The following is a 16870-nucleotide window of genomic DNA, read 5'->3' as shown; positions in this document are numbered from 1 at the left end:
ACACAAAGCAACTCCTCAAGGAAGGTGAGGAAAAGCCTAAAGGAGAGCAAGGGGAGGGGAGAGTCCAGAGGCAGGAGCTGAACTCTGGCTGGGTCAGAACCTGGTGTTTGTTAGGGTGGGATGGATGGGGAGGGAGAGCTGACAAACACAGCCAAGGGAAATGGCTTTAAAATGAGAGAGTGAACTCAGTCATGCACAAAACCCCAGTCCTGCCAGGATTAGGAAGTTTGGGTAGTGAAAGCATTTATCCTGGGGTCCTGTCAGCCCCCCCAGCTGCTCCCCTGATGTCAGTGCAGGAATCCTGACAGCACACATCAGCCAACGACTGAAAACTGAATCGGAGCCTTTCCAAGCACAGGAGAGGCATCCCCTGGCTGTCAGTGCCTCCCCCCCAGCCTGGAGCAGGCAGAGGTGCCTGCCCCACAGGTAACTCCAGTGCATTCCAATCCAAGGCAGTTTGCACACCGGAGTGAGCCTCAGGAATGCTCACCGTGTGAATCTGCCTTTCAGTGGCACTGTACTTGTCATCTTCCCTCTTTTTCAGGTCATTCTGAACGTGATGCCTTCCTATTCAGGCTGAATCAAATATTTATCAACGCTGCAGCATCCGGCCCTGCTGGGTTGCGTCAGCACTTTCTCCCTAAAATGCCTTTTTTGGGATCTCCTGCCTCTCTCCAGCTCCTGCCTCTCAAGCTGCCATTTCCTGCTTCGGCTTCAGAGCAAATGTGGGGTGGGCAAAATCCAAGTGTCAAACACCAGGGAAGGATGGAAACGCTTGGTCCCTGTGCTGGAAAATTCCTTGTTGTTATGGCATGAACTGCCCGGGACAGCAGACAGCCAGGATGGGTATGAAAACACAGAGGGGTTGGGTTGGATTAGGGAGACACGGGGACAGGACAGCCCTGGGCATGGACAGGAGTCCCTGTGCCAGGGAGGCACTTGGATTTCAGGATAAAATCCCGAATAGATCTGAGCTGGACTGACTCAGGCCCCAGAGAAATCCATTTCCATGCTGCCAAATCATCGTGATAATAATAACAGCAAAAAAAAAAAGAGAAACCTTCCTCCCTGCTCGCTGTGCTCTGCCCTGGGACAATGTTTGCTTTCTTTGAGCCTCTCCCGCTCTCTTGGCACGGGCTGGGAACATCTGTGCTGTGGAGTGGAAATGTGCTTTCAACAGCCCTGTCCCCTCCGAGCCTGGGGGCAGCTGGGGGAGCCCGGGAGGGGCTGGGGGAGCGGCCTGGGCTGGCACTGCCCCCTCCCTGCCCCCTCCCTGCCCTTCCTGCCCATCCCTGCCCCATCCCTGCCCCTCCCTGCCCATCCCTGCCCATCCCTGCCCCATCCCTGCCCCTCCCTGCCCATCCCTGCCCATCCCTGCCCCATCCCTGCCCATCCCGGCCCCCTCCCTGCCTGCAGCCGTTTTTGGGCCCAAGGCAGGGAAATCTCCCCCCTGGACCCCCTCCCTCCCCAGCCTCTGCAGCTCGGATTGAATTATAGATAGCAGAGTGAGTTATTCCGTGCCCCATGAAAGATGCATGGGGCCTGCCTTTTTTGGGAGCCTCTGAGGAGGGACAGCATCGAGGCAGGGAAATGCTGCTTGTGCAGGGCTCAGGCTGATGAATGGAGCTGGCCATGCTCCGCTGGTTCCCAATGAAAGCCGCAGATAACCCCGGGCTGCAGGAGCTCCTGCACTTTATTCACAGCAATTCCCCTCGGGTTTAATGCATCTGCTCCATCCCTGGTGCTTCACTGAGCAGGTGTCTCCAGGCTCTTTCCACCCATTATCCTGTGAGCTGGGACTGTGATCCCGCAGCAGGAGCTGAGCTGGGATCCAGCAGGGCTGAGCGGGGATTGTGCCTGGACACTGTCCCGGGCTCTGCGGGGCTCAGCGCGGCTGGGGGAGCTCGGAAACCTCACCCCGGGGGTGTCCCAGGGGTAAATGAGCACCGTGCAGAGGCGTGAGCGGCGGGAGGGATGTGATGGGAGGGAGAGGGGTGTGCCCGCAGGGACAGGGATGTGCCCGCAGGGACAGGGGTGAGCCTACAGGAACAGGGGTGTGCCCACAGGGACAGGGATGTGCCCGCAGGGACAGGGATGTGCAGGGAGAGACAGGATGTGCCCGCAGGGATGTGCCCCCAGGGACAGGGATATGATGGGAGGAACAGGGATATTATGGGAGGGACAGGGGAACAGGTCTTGCCAAGCTGAGCACAAGCCTGAAAGGTGACAGAGGCACCCAGAGCAGCAGCCTGGGAGGGAATGGCCTCTGTTTCCTGTCGGAATGTGGCTCTGGGAGCAGCCACACCAACACAGGACTCTGGCTCTACAGTGGGTTCTCCCCTTCCTGCAGTGACAGGTTTGGGTGACCCATGGGGACAGCATGGCTCTGCTGAGGTAGAACAGAGCCCTGATCTCCAAACCTGACCCTTCTCCACACTCTGCCCCAGGGGAGCCGCAGTGCCAGGGCTCCTGGCACCCCTGGGTGGCTCTCACAGGCCCCTGCTCTTTCCCCCACACAGGCACAGAGGTTTTCCAGCCTGTCCCACATTCCAGGGCTGGCCCTGGATCCCCAGCACTGCTGCAGAGCCTGTGGAACCTGCTGGAGGGTTTGTGGCTCACAGCACCAGGGGCTGCAGAGGAGGAGAGGACTCTGCCTGGATTCCTGGGCTGAAGGCTCCATTGGTGAGAGCAGGGGTTTCAGGCAGAAGGAAGAGGATTTGCTCAGGGTTTGATGGAGAGCAGAGGGGCACAGGCTGAGAGGATCCCCCTGTGCTGTGCTGTGAGCAGGAAATGCTGTCAGTGGCACGTGAGGAAAACCAAGCAATGACACCTTTAAATGCCAGTCCCCAGTGCCTTCCAGAGCTGTCAGTGCAGGTGTGGAGATAAATCATCGCCATTAACTGAAACATCTGAGATCCTCAGCATTAAGGGCTGCAGCGTTCTGTTCTGCTGCATTCTAATTGATGACAGAATTCTCCCAGGTCTCCAATGCCTGCAAGAGAAATCCTTCCCTTGCATCACTTCCCAGGCACTGATCTTTACACAAACAGCACTCGAGAGCTACTGCTTTTAATCCTAGATGTGATACTGAGTTAGTAATAAGCACTTCTGCTGTGCGAATTTGGAGCCTGTTTGAGGAATCAGGCCAAGCGTGCCAGGCTGGAAATACCCAGGCATTTCAGCAGTGGCTGCACTCTCCAGAACCAGGAGCTTTAAACTGGACACTGCAAAGGAACAGCCCCAGCATCCCTGAGTGCCTTTGGGAACGTGGGGTTAAAAGCTTGGCTTGAAAGAGCTTCCCAGTGAATGCCAGGAGTTGGAGCTGAATTTTTTCCTTAATCAGGAGCAGACAAATTAAAATAAACACAGAAGACTGAATTTACACAACAAGTCATTCATTAAAGGCAGGGCAGGAGGGGGGAGGGAAAAGAGAGGGAGTGGAAGAGAGAGGGAGTGAAAGCAAGATATCATCCAACAGGAGCAGATCCTCAAACAGGGAGCAGATCCTCCAAAATGGAACAGATCCCCAAAAGGGAGCAGATCCTCAAACAGGGAACAGATCCTCAAACAGGGAGCAGAGCCTCCAAAAGGGTGCAGATCCCCCAAAAGGGAGCAGATGCCCCAAAGGGGAGCAGATCCCAGCCAGGCTGTGCCAGGAGCCTCTGGGAAAGGTGGCAGTGACAATAGGGAAGTGTTGAACAGCAGCCAAGGTGATTCTCAGAAGCAGGGAATCCTTCACACCAATCTGAAGGGAGCACAAGCCCCTGCTCCCCCTGAACCAGTCAGACCCATTTGTTCAGTGCTGTGGGGGCTCTTGGGGGGATCTGGTAAATGCAGGACAGGAAATACAAAAATGGACTCTCCTCTAATTGTAAAAGTGCTCTAAATTTGCCTCAGCTGTAAGGAAAAGGATCTCCTGAGCGGCTGAGGAAGCAGCAGCCCCACAGCTCCTGCTCCAGCTGCTTGTGCAAACCTGGGGAATTCCAGACCAGGCTGGCAGCACCTGGAATCTGAGAATCCCACAATGGTTTGGGCTGGAAATTACCTTAGAGCTCGCCCAGGGCCACCCCTGCCATGGCAGGGTTACCTTGCAGTGTCCCAGGCTGCTCCCAGCCCTGTCCAGCCTGGCCTGGGACATTCACAGGGGTGTCCAGTCCACAGCCTCTCTGTAGCAGGACCTCCTCAGCCCTGGAGTAAAATATTTCCTCCTAATTTCTCATCTAAACCTTCCCTGCTCTGCCTGAGCCTGTTCCTGCTTTCCCCACAGGCAGGGAGCACTCAGATGTCCCTTTGATTTCGGCAGGTGGGACAATCACTGCAGGAATTGGGACAATTGCTCCTTTTCAGCTGAAGCAGAGTCGGTGCCCAGCCAAGTTCAGGGCCTGCAGCAGCAGCTCCTGGGGAGCTGTGCCCAGAAATTGGGCCAGGGACACAAAGGGCCTTCAAAGGGCTCTGAACCAGCATCCCTGACCCAGGGTAAGGAAAAGAGACACAGCAAACCCATGGAGTGAGCTGCAGGCAATGCCCACGGTGATGGCATGGCTCTCTGGGGAGCTCCTGAGGAGATGGCACACGAGTGGCACATGGGAGCCCGAGGAGATGGCACACGAGTGGCACCACGAGAGCCCGGAGCTGGCTGCAGAAGAGCCTGCCAGGGTTCTGGGGGAGGCACCTGAACACAGCCCTGAGTGCAGGAGAGCAGAGCTAAACCAGGAGGAGGCTGGGGGAAGACGGTTCCCTGTGTTCCCTCTGTTCCCTCTGTCCCCTGTTACCCCTCTATTCCCTGTGTCTCCTATGTCCCCTCCATTCCCTCTGTCCCCTGTGTCCCCTGTGTTCCCCTGTGTTCCATGTTCCCTGTGTCCCCTGGTCCCCTGTGTTCCTGTGTCTCCTGTGTCCCCTCTATTCCCTGTGTCCCCTCTACCCCCTGTGTTTCCTGTGATCCCTGTGTTCTTTCTGTTTCCTGTGTCCCCTGTGTCCCCTGTGTCCCCTCTGTCCCCTGTGTTCCATGTTCCCTATGTCCCCTCCATTCCCTCTGTCCCCTGTGTCCCCTCTGTTCCCCTGTGTTCCATGTTCCCTGTGTCCCCTGTGTTCCTGTGTCTCCTGTGTCCCCTCTATTCCCTGTGTCTCCTCTGCCCCCTGTGTTCCCTGTGATCCCTGTGTTCTCTGTGTCCCCTGTGTCCCCTCTGTTTCCCAAGTGCCTTCTGGAGCCCCTCCAGGCCCTCCCAAGTGTTCTGAGCTCTCCCTGGAGGTGAGCACCCCCAGCTCTCCTCAGAGCTCCCCAGGGTTTGATTTCCACTTTAACCCCATCATTGTCCCTCTGTCCTGCCCAGGCTGTGCTCTGGGTCCCCCAGAGCAAACGGGGACCTTTGGGTGGCTCTGGTGTCCCCAGCAGCCAGGCAGCCCCACCAGGGCTCTGTCTGCTGCCATCCTCTCGTGGATGAAACCCAGAGGCTGTGTAGGAGGTTAAAAATATCTCCATTCATTATTTACTCCTTGCAGCAAGAACCCGCTGCTTTGAAGTGTGATTATAAATACAAACACCATCAGAAACCCCGCCTGCCCACCCTTCCCCTGCAGGAATATTTGCTCTTTGTCCTGCTCTGCTCTCCTGTGAACCCTTCCAGCTCACCTCCTTTAAATACATATCTGAATTTTCTTTGAGTGAAAACCAGCCCTTTCTGGAAATGCATTTCAGGGGTGCATCCCCCTTTGCCTTGGCAGCCTGAGAGCTGCTCAGCTGTGATGGGGACCAAAATCAATTCTGCTGTTTACCCCAGTATTTATGGAGCTCACAGAAATGGGGACCAAACCCAACCCTGCTGTTTATCCCAGCATTTATGGAGCTCACAGAAATGGGGACCAAACCCAATCCTGCTGTTTATCCCAGCATTTATGGAGCTCACAGAAATGGGGACCAAACCGAATTCTGCTGTTTATCCCAGCATTTATAGAGCTCACAGAAATGCACGTACAGATAATCCCATGTAGGTGGAAAACAAGGAGCATCATCATCACCCACTGAAGGGTTCTGCCACTCCTTCTCAAAACACAAACAAAGGAATCTTCAGATCAGCCCGAGGGAATAAACACGTTCTCGTCTATCTGAAGGCAGAGTTCCTTTAAGGTTGACCCGACTTTATTTTCAATAAACATCTTTCCCTCCCCCAGCACATCTAAACCCTTTCTTTAGAGATAAACTCCCTGTGGGGTGGGGGGCTGTGCATGCCAGGTTTGGAGTTTCGTGGGGAGCCAGGGGCCCATAATTCCCAGTGGGAGCAAGGTTTTGGGGATAAAGGGTGATGTTTGCTCACTAAAACACATCATGGAATGCCCCATCCCTGGCAGGGTGGACACTGGGGCTGGGAGCAGCCTGGGACAGGGGAAGGTGTCCCTGGGACAGGGGAAGGTGTCTCTGGGACAGGGGAAGGTGTCCCTGGGACAGAGAAGGTGTCCCTTCCATGGCAGGGGTGGCACTGGATAAGCTTTGAGGTCCCCTCCAGCTCAAACCATTCTGGGATTGTATTTTTCAGAAAAATTACAACAAAGTGCTGAAAACAATCCCCCAGGGAGGGAGGGAGGGAGGGACAGTCCCAGGGTGGGACTGCAGGGCCAGCTCCCCTCCAGAGAGGGAAGTTCCCCCTTGGGAGGGCAGTGTCCATCCCCAGACCCTGCTGAGCCCAGGGCAGCTCTGCTCTGCAGGCACCACAGGGGGATTCTCCACACCAGTACCTGCTGCATTTCCAAGGAAAAGTCCAGAGATGCCTTGAGGAATCACCCAGCTCTGCAGGGGGGAAACAAGACCAGCCCTTGGCCCAGGGTTAGCCATTCCAGGGACTAAATTGTGTGGAAACAGGGATGGAAATATGTTTGTTTTGATAAATGCTGTGGGTTTGACTGCAAGAAAACATCTGCAAAACCCCTCCTGTGGCACTGAAGGCTCTGCTCCAGCTGGAAATTTCTGCCGTGGGACATTAAACGTGGTTCCACGGGGAGCTGGTGGCAGTGCAGTGACAGGGAATTGTTGGTGTGAGCAGCAGGTGGGTGGGATGGGAGGGGAATCACTGCACGGGGCTGGGAGAGGAAAATGGGAAGGATGCAAATGGATCTGACAGTGGTGGGGGATAAAAACACACCAGGACCTTCTCCCCAGCTGCAAGGACAGGAGGGCCTGTGGGTTTCCCATTTCAAGGCTCTGGAAGTTGCATTTGGTGAGAGTGAGTGAAGAGGGCAGGGAAGAAGGAAGGAGAGGAGAAGGAAGGAAAGGTGAGCGCTTGTGTCCTCCACAATCCTGGCTTTGAACAGAAACGTCTGCTGTGGGCAGCAGGGGAAGGAGGAGGCTGGAGGCACTGCCTGTCACTCCCATCCCACGCATCTCCTCTTCTCCCCCTTCACCCCAATCATCAGTGGGCATTCCTCTCCCAAGACAGACCCGTGGGAGTCAGTGCTGGGGTGAGACAGGGGTGCTTGGGACACTTTGGGCCGTTTCTGTCACAGTGTAACTGCCCAGGGAGCACACACGGCCCCTCGGCGCTGCCCCCATCGTGTGCCAGTGTGGGAACTGCTGAGCCCGGCCCTCCGGAGGAGCAGTGCATCCACACCCCGCAGATCTGCAGGGAAATCAGCTCAGAGCATCACAAACCGTGCTTTTTGTAGCCATTTGTGGAATTGCTGAGCCCGTCCCTCCAGAGGAGTAGGGCATCCACAGCCCCCAGATCTCCCCAGCTTCACAAAATGTGCTTTTTGTAGCCATTTGTGGTACAAGGCAGTGTCCAATAGTCCCTCACCTCGGGGGGGGAGCAGGGGATGACCCAGACCTGCAGGGAGGGATTGTCCCTCCGTTAATTCCCCCTTGTTCAGAGCCACCCTGGGCTGCTCCATTTGTGCCAAGGCTGGCAGGAGCCCAGAATGCGGCTCAGGGAGCAGAGGTGAGCCAGGCAGGTCCCTGCGCTGCTCTGAGACACCTCTGTGGGGACAAGGAGCAGAAACGCCCCAAAGGGATGAGCTGATGGATATTCCAGCTCCTTCCAGAGCACACGGGGGCTGAAGTTTCCTTTTTACTGAATATTTCAGTAAAGACCCAAAGTCAAGGGAAATGGGCAGGGGGTGGCAGGGCTGGGGGGCTCTGGGGCTGCAGGGTGAGGGGCTGTGGGGCCATGGGGTGAGAGGCTGGGGTGCTGTGGGGCCATGGGGTGAGGGGCTGGGCTGCTGTGGGGCCATGGGTGAGGGATTGGGGTGCTGTGGGGACAGAGTGAGGGATTGGGGTGCTGACCCTCTCCAGGGAGGTGAGAGCAGGCCCCAGATCTCTTTATTCCCCGTCATATGTCCCCTCTGCCTCCCAGCCCTGCTGCTCCCCCACCGGGTCTTTGTGCTGGAATTTTTTTGAATTCTCCAAGAGTTTGGAACTTTATTCAGCAATGGAATAAGAGGCAGGAAGGAAGGAGCCCTTTCAGGGTCTCTTTCAGCACAGCAAAGGCTCAGCAGAGCTCGGGCACCCCCCAAACCCCAGGCAGGGCTTTGCCACCCCTGGCAGCACTTCCAGCCAGGGACAGGGGGAGTCTCTGCCGGTGCTGGTGGGTGCTGGGCAGTCCTGGGTACCCACGGAGGCTGCAGAACCCCCTGGGTGCCTGAGGGGCTGTGCTGGGCTGGAGGCTGGGAGGGAAGCGGATCTGAGAATGTTTCTGGTGAGCTCTGGAGCTCGGCGTTGGAGCCTGGCCTCAGAATTCCCACAAAATCTGCCCGTGCTGTCCCTGTTTGCTGAGCCCCACGCTGCAGACAGGCCAGGGAGGTGTGAGAATCCAGCCTGGCTGCCCTCCCCTCCAGCGCCCCAAACTGGGCCAGACTGGGTGGAGTGAGCTGGGGCTAAACTGCGGGAGGGGACCTCCAATGTCCCCGGGGACAGTGCCTGGAGTTCTGGCCCTGGCACTGCCTCGGCCTCTCTCCACAGCACCACGAGGGCTGATCTGGTCTGATCTGATCCGATCTGTTCCAGTCTGATCCATTCTGCTCTGCTCCGATCCATTCTGCTCTGCTCTGATCCATTCTGCTCTGCTCTGATCCAGTCTGCTCTGCTCTGCTCTGCTCCGTTCTGGCCGTGGAGGGGCCCAGGGGACCGGAGCAGCCGCCCAGGTGGCCCCAGCCCGGCCGGGGCTGCCAGCGCAGGGAGGGTCCCGGTGCCCGGTGCCCGTGCCCGCGGGTGGCACTCGGGGTGTCCCCAGGGCCCCTAGGCGCTCTGGAAGCCCCACACCTCGAGGAGTTGCACCTGGAAGTTCTCCCGGCAGAGCGGGGGGTTGTCGAAGGTCTCGCAGCGCTCCGTGTGTCCCCGCAGCAGGCTGGCGTCCAGGGACAGCGCTTGGCCTCCCCCTCCGCCTGCAAGGGCAGCGCGGGCTGGGCTGGGCCGGGCCGGGCTGGGGCCGCCCTCGGAGCGAGGGAAGGGCCGGGCAGGGCCGCTCCGGGCCCGGGCAGCGAACCCCGGCAGGGTTTGGGCTCTGCGGTCCCCCTGGGGCTCTGGGAGGAGCTCCCGGGCTGGGGAAGGGGAGCTGCCCTCGCCTGCCCGGACTTCAACCCGATATCCCCAGCTGGAGCTCCAGGGAGCTGATAGGGATCCCCCCCTTACTGATAAGGATCCCCTCTTATCCATAGGAATCCCCCCTCACTGATAGGGATCCTCCCTTACTGACAGGGATCCCCCCTTATTGATAGGGATCCCTCCCTCACTGATAGGGATCCCCCTTTATTGATAGGGATCCCCCCACTCTGATAGGGATCCCTCCTTACCGATAGGGATCCCCCGTTATTGATAGGTGCCTCCCGTTATCGATAGGGATCTTCCCTTATTGATATCGATCCCCCCTCACTGATAGGGATCCCTCCTTAACAATATCGATTTCCCCTTACTGATAACGATCCCCCCCCTTTATTGATATCAATTCTCCCCTTACCAATATCGATCTCCCCTTACCGATATCAATCCCTCCTTATCGATACTGCCCCCCCCCTTACCGATACCGACCCCCCTTACCGATACCGACCCCCCTTACCGATATTGATCCCCCATACAGACATCATCCCCCCTTACCGATAACGATGCCGTCCCGGGAGCCGGACATGAACATGGAGGCCGTTTTGGAGGGCAGCAGGAAGTGCCTGGTGGCCAGGAACGGGGACAGGCGGCCTCTGCCCTGCGCCGAGGGCACGGCCAGGTGCTGGGGGCTGGAGCTGTCCCGGGAGGAGCCGAGCAGGGACTCGGGAGCGGGGGAAGGCGAGCGCTGCCGGGAGCGCGGCACGGCCTTGGCCAGCTCCGGCCTCTGGATGAGCACCCACTCGTACCTCTCTGCCTCGGGGCGCACCTGGGCACGGGACACACCTGGTGACCTGGGGGAAGGTGCTGCTGCTGCTCCGGGTGGGGCCTGGGGCAGGGAAGGGACGCCGTGTCCTGGCAGGACAGCAACGAGGGGACAGAGCCGGACACAAACCGTGACTTACAGTGAACACAAAGCACTCCCCTGTCCCAAAAAAGCCCGAGGTGGCTCCGCTCTTCTTCCTTTCGGCCCAGTCGGAGGAGAGAAAGGCCCCACACACCTGGGAGAGAGCACAGGGAGCTCAGGGATGGGTCAGTCTCACTGGTGGCCTCTCCCCGTCACCCTCCCCTCCTGGTTCCCCAGCACCCCGGCTGAGGTGTGTCCTGGTGGCAGAGGGGCAGTTTGTGCTGCCCTGGGAGCTGGGACAGACCCAACCCGGGGCACGACAGGGAGCTCACAGCCCATGGGTGCTCCCAGCAGTGCCAGGGGGGTCACCCAGCCCGGGCAGGACAGGGAGCTCACAGCCCTCACAGCCCATGGGGGCTCCCAGCAGTGCCAGGGGGGGTCACCCAGCCCATCCCCTTCCCCAGCCCTGCCTGGCAGCGCTCACCTCCCCCTCGGTGGTTTTGATGAGCAGCACCGTGGGTTCGTAGCCTTCACAGCACGTGTAGAACCTGCAGGGATTGACAAGGCTGGGCTGGGGGAGCTGGAGCCCCAGCAGGGTGTGCTGGCTGTGCCTGGGCACGGTGTGCTGGCTGTCCCTGGGCACGCTGTGCTGGCTGTGCCTGGGCAGGGTGTGCTGGCTGTCCCTGGGCACGCTGTGCTGGCTGTCCCTGGGCACGGTGTGCTGGCTGTGCCTGGGCACGGTGTGCTGGCTGTCCCTGGGCACGCTGTGCTGGCTGTGCCTGGGCACGGTGTGCTGGCTGACCCTGGGCACGCTGTGCTGGCTGTCCCTGGGCAGGGTGTGCTGGCTGTCCCTGGGCACGGTGTGCTGGCTGTCCCTGGGCATGGTGTGCTGGCAGATCCTGGGCACGCTGTGCTGGCTGTCCCTGGGCAGGGTGTGCTGGCTGTCCCAGGGCACGGTGTGCTGGCTGTCCCCGGGCACGCTGTGCTGGCTGTCCCTGGGCACGCTGTGCTGGCTGTCCCAGGGCACGGTGTGCTAGCTGATCCTGGGCAGGGTGTGCTGGCTGACCCTGGGCACGCTGTGCTGGCTGTCCCCGGGCATGCTGTGCTGGCTGTCCCTTGGCATGCTGTGCTGGCTGTCCTTGGGCACGCTGTGCTGGCTGTCCCCGGGCATGCTGTGCTGGCTGTCCCTTGGCATGCTGTGCTGGCTGTCCTTGGGCACGCTGTGCTGGCTGTCCCTGGGCAGGGTGTGCTGGCTGTCCCCGGGCATGCTGTGCTGGCTGTCCCTGGGCAGGGTGTGCTGGCTGTCCCTGGGCACGCTGTGCTGGCTGTCCCTGGGCAGGGTGTGCTGGCTGTCCCTGGGCACGCTGTGCTGGCTGTCCCTGGGCACGCTGTGCTGGCTGTCCCAGGGCACGGTGTGCTAGCTGATCCTGGGCAGGGTGTGCTGGCTGACCCTGGGCACGCTGTGCTGGCTGTCCTTGGGCACGGTGTGCTGGCAGATCCTGGGCACGCTGTGCTGGCTGTCCCTGGGCACGCTGTGCTGGCTGTGCCTGGGCACGCTGTGCTGGCTGATCCTGGGCAGGGTGTGCTGGCTGTCCCTGGGCACGCTGTGCTGGCTGTCCCTGGGCAGGGTGTGCTAGCTGTCCCCGGGCACGCTGTGCTGGCTGTCCCTGGCCGCTCACAGCGTGCTGGCACAGGGTGGCACAGGGGACATCCCTGCCTGGCACAGCCACAGGGCTCCCTGTGCCCCGGGCGGTGCCCAGGTGTCGGTGCCCATCTGGGCCAGCCTCTGCCCTCTGCCCTCAGCCACCCTCGGGACCCCGAATCCAGCCCAGGAGGGTCCCCAGCAGCCCCAGAGGTGCCCAGGTCCCTTGTGCTGCTCCTCCCTCCAGCACCAAGCCCTGCCCAGGTGTCCCCGGGCCCGCCCAGCCCCGGGGCAGGTGAGGCTTCACCTCTGCAGGCTGCAGCCGTCCTGGGAGGTGGAGAAGAGCAGCAGCGGGGGGAAGAGCGAGAAGCGCTCGGGCAGCCAGGACCAGACGAGGCGCATCTCCTGTGCCGTGACCGTGCTGGAGCTGAACTTCTGCATGTCCACGGCCAGGTGGAAGGACGGCCTGGGGGGAGGGACATCAGGGGGCTGGGGGCCTCTGCTTGATGGGGCACAGCCCCTGCAGCAGGTTCTGCCCTGCCCTGAGCACCGTGAGCTCCCTGCCAGCACCCCCAGCTGGGCTATGTCCCCTGACAGGGTCCCCAGCTCTGCTGTGCTGTGTCCCCTGACAGGGTCACTGGCTGTGGCTGTGCCGTGTCCCCTGACAGGGTCCCCAGCTCTGCTGTGCCGTGTCCCCTGACAGGGTCACTATCTCTGGCTGTGCTGTGTCCCCTGACAGGGTCCCCAGCTCTGGCTGTGCCATGTCCCCTGACAGGGTCACTATCTCTGGCTGTGCCGTGTCCCCTGACAGGGTCCCCAGCTCTGGCTGTGCTATGTCCCCTGACAGGGTCCCCAGCTCTGCTGTGCCATGTCCCCTGAGAGGGTCCCCAGCTCTGGCTGGGCCATGTCCCCTGACAGGGTCCTCAGCTCTGGCTGGGCCGTGTCCCCTGACAAGGTCCCCCAGAGGCTGTGAGGGCCCAGCACAGCCACAGCTGCGGGAGTTTCCCGCAGCTCCCCCAGAGCTCTCCACAGGAGCTCCCATTTTGCCGGCTCAGCCGCAGAGCTGGGAGCGCAGAGCTCTCCTCACCTCCTCTGCACCACGGTGATGCCCCTCTCCACCAAGGCCTTCCTGTTGGCCATGTGCAGCAGCCAGATCTCCTTGCGGGAGAAGAGGCGGATGCCGAAGGCTCTCTCCAGGAGTTTGTCCACGCTGACGTGCTGGGCGATGTTCCTGACGAAGGCCTGCAGCTCGGCCTTGACGTCGGAGCCCTGCGGCCCGGCCGGGGCCGCCGAGAGCCGGAACTGCTTGAGCAGGGCCAGGCCGATGCGGTACAGCACCTTCTGGCCCTCCAGCAGGAACACGTCCAGCACGCGCACGGCGTAGGCCAAGGGCAGCCCGGGGAAGAGCCACGACAGCCACTCCGAGTAGACCTCGAGCACGTTGTCGGCGGCGCCGGCGATGAGCTTGTGGGCCGCGGGGCAGTGCTTGCTGGCCAGGTCCCCGAAGGTCATGCAGGAGGCCTGGTGCGCCAGGAAGGACTGGTCGATGTAGGCGGCGTGGGGAGCGTTGCTGGCGATGAGGCGCGAGAGGCTCTCGAAGCACCGGGCCTCGTCCTCGCTGTAGTGCAGCAGCAGCGCCGCCAGCGCCGGCAGCAGCGGGCTGTGCGTGATGTCGGGGAACAGGGCGCCCACGCAGATGAGGATCTTCCTCAGGGCCGTGACCCCGCGCGGGCTGAGGCAGTAGGTGGGCACGGGGCAGCCCTCCAGGAACTCGGGCAGGGGGTGCGAGCTCACGCTGCGCTGCCCGAAGAGCCGGCCGGCCACGTCCCGGTACACGAGCGCGTCGGGGGTGACGAGGCGGCAGGAGACGCGCTGGATGAGCCGGGGGTAGAGCCGGGCCCGGCCCGCGTGGCTCCCGGCCCAGCAGCCTTCCCTCGCCAGCCGCTTCAGCTCCTTCGGGGGCCGGCCCAGCACGTCCGGCGGGATCCGCGCCGGGCCCTGCGCCTCCGGCATCTGGGCCCAGTCCACGAAGGGCCCGCAGCCCCGGCCCGGGGAGGTGTCGATGTCCCACGTGTCGGCCTCGGACGTGACCACGATGGTGACCGGGGATGAGCCCAGCGCCTCTGCGGGACACAGAGCTTTTATTGATCGCCTCTCCCCGCCCCACCAGCGACGTTCCGCCCCGGCTCAGGGCGCTCTGAAGCCTCACAGCCGCGTCCTGCATTTCTTTGCTCTGCCCCGCCAAGGGAAGCGTTTCAGGCTTTGCCCTCTCCCGCTCCCATCAGCTCCAGGCCCCGGAGAAGCTGGGGCCAGGTCCCAGCTGGGTGTCAGGGCTGCTTCTCACACCGCGAGGGGCTTTTCCCCCTCCCAAAGCTCCCGGCCCCGATGAGGGCTCGGGCAGCCTCCGGCGCTGGGCAGAGCGGGCTCCGAGCTCCGCCCGGATACACGGGAGCGGCATTTCCCCGGGGCTGGACACACGGGAGCGGCATTTCCCCGGGACTGGACAGACGGGAGCGGCATTTCCCCGGGACTGGACAGACGGGAGCGGCATTTCCCCGGGGCTCGGGAGAGCTGAGCCGAGCCCTGCAGGGGCTGGGGGCTGTCCCCGCGTCGGTGAGCTCTGCTGGGCGATCATCAACGGCCGAGACACCGCAATTAGCGCACTCATTAACTCTCGGGTGTTTGTACCGTGCCTGTGCTCGGCTGCTGGGGGTCAGGGATGGATTGGCACCGAGACAAGGGGACACGGGGACAGCCGGTGGTGGCACATCGGGACGGTCCCGGGCCAGGTCCGGCTCCGGCTCTCGCTCTCCAGCTCAGTTTGGCGCCTGCCCAAGGCCAGCGGGAGCAGCGGGTCGGGCTCAGCCTGGTTCAGGGCAGGAGCTGCTGGATCCGGAGCCGCTCGGGCCAGCTCCAGTCCCGGACACAGCCTGACCCCGGCACATCACGGGGGCTCCTGGCCATAGAAACCAGGCTGAGACATCACCGGGGGGCGATCAGGGGCTGTTTGCACCCTAAATTCCTCTCTCAGGGCGCTGCCCTGCCCGGGTCCCGAGGAGCATCAGCCCGAGCCCACCCGACCGCCGGTGCCCCGGGTGCTGAACGGAGGCTGCGGCTGTGCCCGGCCCGGGACGAGCCGGGGGCTGGGGGCAGGACCCGGCCGTGCCCCAGCCCCTGCGGCTGCGCCCGGCCGTGCCCCAGCCCCTGCGGCTGCGCCCGGCCGTGCCCCAGCCCCTGCGCTCCCGCTCGGTCCCGCACTCACCCGGCCCGGTGCCCGGCACGGGCGGGTCCCGCTCGGTCCCGCACTCACCCGGCCCCGTGCCCGGCTCCTCGCCCGTGCCCGGCTCGGCCATGGGGCAGGCGGCGGCCGCGCCCCCGGGGCAGCGGGGCACGCTGAGCCCCAGCTGCAGCATCTGCCAGCTCGACCACCCCTGCCGGGTCCGCTCTGCCCCGCACCTGCCGCGCTTTTAAGGTGCGGGCCGGCCCCGGCCCCGCGGTTTGTTTGGGGTAAACACAGCGAGGGGTGGAGCGGCCCCGCGCCCGCATCGCCCCTTCCTGCCCCGATTCCGCGCCGGGCCCGGCCGGGGGCTGTAAACACCCCGCGGGCCGAGATAGCATCCAACAGCAACACGGGCAGCAAATGAACCCTTTCTTTTCCCCAGGATACCCTTCGTGCTCCGCTCGGGCTGCGGCTGCTGCGGCCCGGCCGCGGGGCTCCGGCGTTCCCGGTGTGCCCCCGGGAAATGCTCGGTACCGATCGGTGCCAGCCCCAGAACGCGCTGCAGAGCTGCACAATGAGCGGGAAATGCTCGGTACCGATCGGTGCCAGCCCCAGAACGCGCTGCAGAGCTGCACAATGAGCGCTCTGCTCACCGACAGAGGAGCTGGGCTGGAGGAAAAGCGGCCTCCAGCAGCTGGGAGAGGCTCCCGGGACACCGCCCCGGTCTCACAGCGCTGCTCTCAGCTCGGGCTGCACTTAGCGGGCACTTTTATAGGCATCCCAGCCTTTTAAAGGATCTTTATTTGCCTTTAAAAATTGATTGTTTCTGCTGTGATGACAGAAGCTGCAGGTTGTTCCTGACCAGGTCCGGCTGCACCTGCAGCACCTCCTGGAGCATCTCCTGGCCCCGCGGCCCCTCCCGAGCACAGCTCCCTGCTCCTCTCCTTCCCTCACCTTCCCCGTGCTGTGCCGAATCCCTCGGGAGCAGCTCGGCTGTCCCGTTACCCCTCCCTGCCTCTGCCCCTGACGAACGAGAGCCCCGGGAGGGTCAGCAAAGGTCCCCGGGCTGTGCCGGGTGCCAGGGGTATGAGGGGATCTTCCAGTGGAGTTGTCCTTATCCTCATCTCCCTCTCCCGGTCCTCCCCAGAGCCTGCCCAGGCTCCTGATGGGCGGTTCTGCTCCACAGGCCGCTCCCAAAGGGGCAGTGCCGGCCCCGGCCCCGCTCCCGGGGATCCCCACTCTGCACCCCGCGCTCTGCCCGGTGCCGCGGGGCCGCTGGTTCCCTCTGCAGCCCCAGCCCCGCTCCCGGGGTCCCCGCTCTGTTCCCAGGGCCGAGGGGCCGCTGGTTCCCTCTGCAGCCCCAGCCCTGCCCAGCTCCGGCAGCAGCGCCTCCTTCCCGCTGCCTGCCCCGGACCCTTGGGCCGCTTTATCCTCATTTCATCCTCGTTTGCCTTTCCCGGGACAGCGGCCGCCCCTCCTGCCAGCCCCCCGCCGCTCTGACACCTCCGGCAGCCGCTCCGGAGATGAAGAGGGAAGTGAATCAGGGACAGGGCGAGAGGAAATGTCGCTTCATGCGTTTTTAAT

At 62.2% G+C, this 16870-nt stretch overlaps 2 protein-coding genes across 2 annotated transcripts in view; both read right to left on the bottom strand.

Annotated features, from left to right (window-relative positions):
• Positions 1 to 16870, bottom strand: part of PIK3R6 (phosphoinositide-3-kinase regulatory subunit 6) — a 258611-nt gene that overhangs the window by 201293 nt on the left and 40448 nt on the right. The gene's annotated exons all lie outside the window — the stretch shown is intronic.
• Positions 9221 to 15479, bottom strand: LOC128938632 (TBC1 domain family member 24-like). The gene is made up of 7 exons (XM_054278954.1): positions 15377 to 15479; positions 13154 to 14189; positions 12374 to 12532; positions 10909 to 10972; positions 10483 to 10578; positions 10076 to 10346; positions 9221 to 9366 (listed from the first exon to the last, which is right to left on the bottom strand). Exons 1-7 carry the CDS (start codon positions 15477 to 15479, stop codon positions 9221 to 9223), a joined length of 1875 nt encoding a protein of 624 aa, XP_054134929.1.

This window comes from Melozone crissalis, unplaced genomic scaffold (assembly GCF_028551555.1).
Source record: "Melozone crissalis strain CALT ecotype California unplaced genomic scaffold, PUWL_Pcris_2 ptg000026l_1, whole genome shotgun sequence".
Classification (NCBI taxonomy): Eukaryota; Metazoa; Chordata; class Aves; order Passeriformes; family Passerellidae; genus Melozone; species Melozone crissalis.
This window is presented reverse-complemented; position numbering and strand designations above follow the sequence as displayed.

Coding starts and splice junctions, on each gene's coding strand:
- LOC128938632 (XM_054278954.1), bottom strand. CDS start 15,479: ATGCTGCAGCTGGGGCTCAGCGTGCCCCGCTGCCCCGGGGGCGCGGCC. Junction 12,533..13,153: donor ATCACCGTGGTGCAGAGGAG/GTGAGGAGAGCT, acceptor CCCTCCCCCCAG/GCCGTCCTTCCACCTGGCCG. Junction 9,367..10,075: donor CCGGGACGGCATCGTTATCG/GTAAGGGGGGAT, acceptor CTGCCCTTGCAG/GCGGAGGGGGAGGCCAAGCG.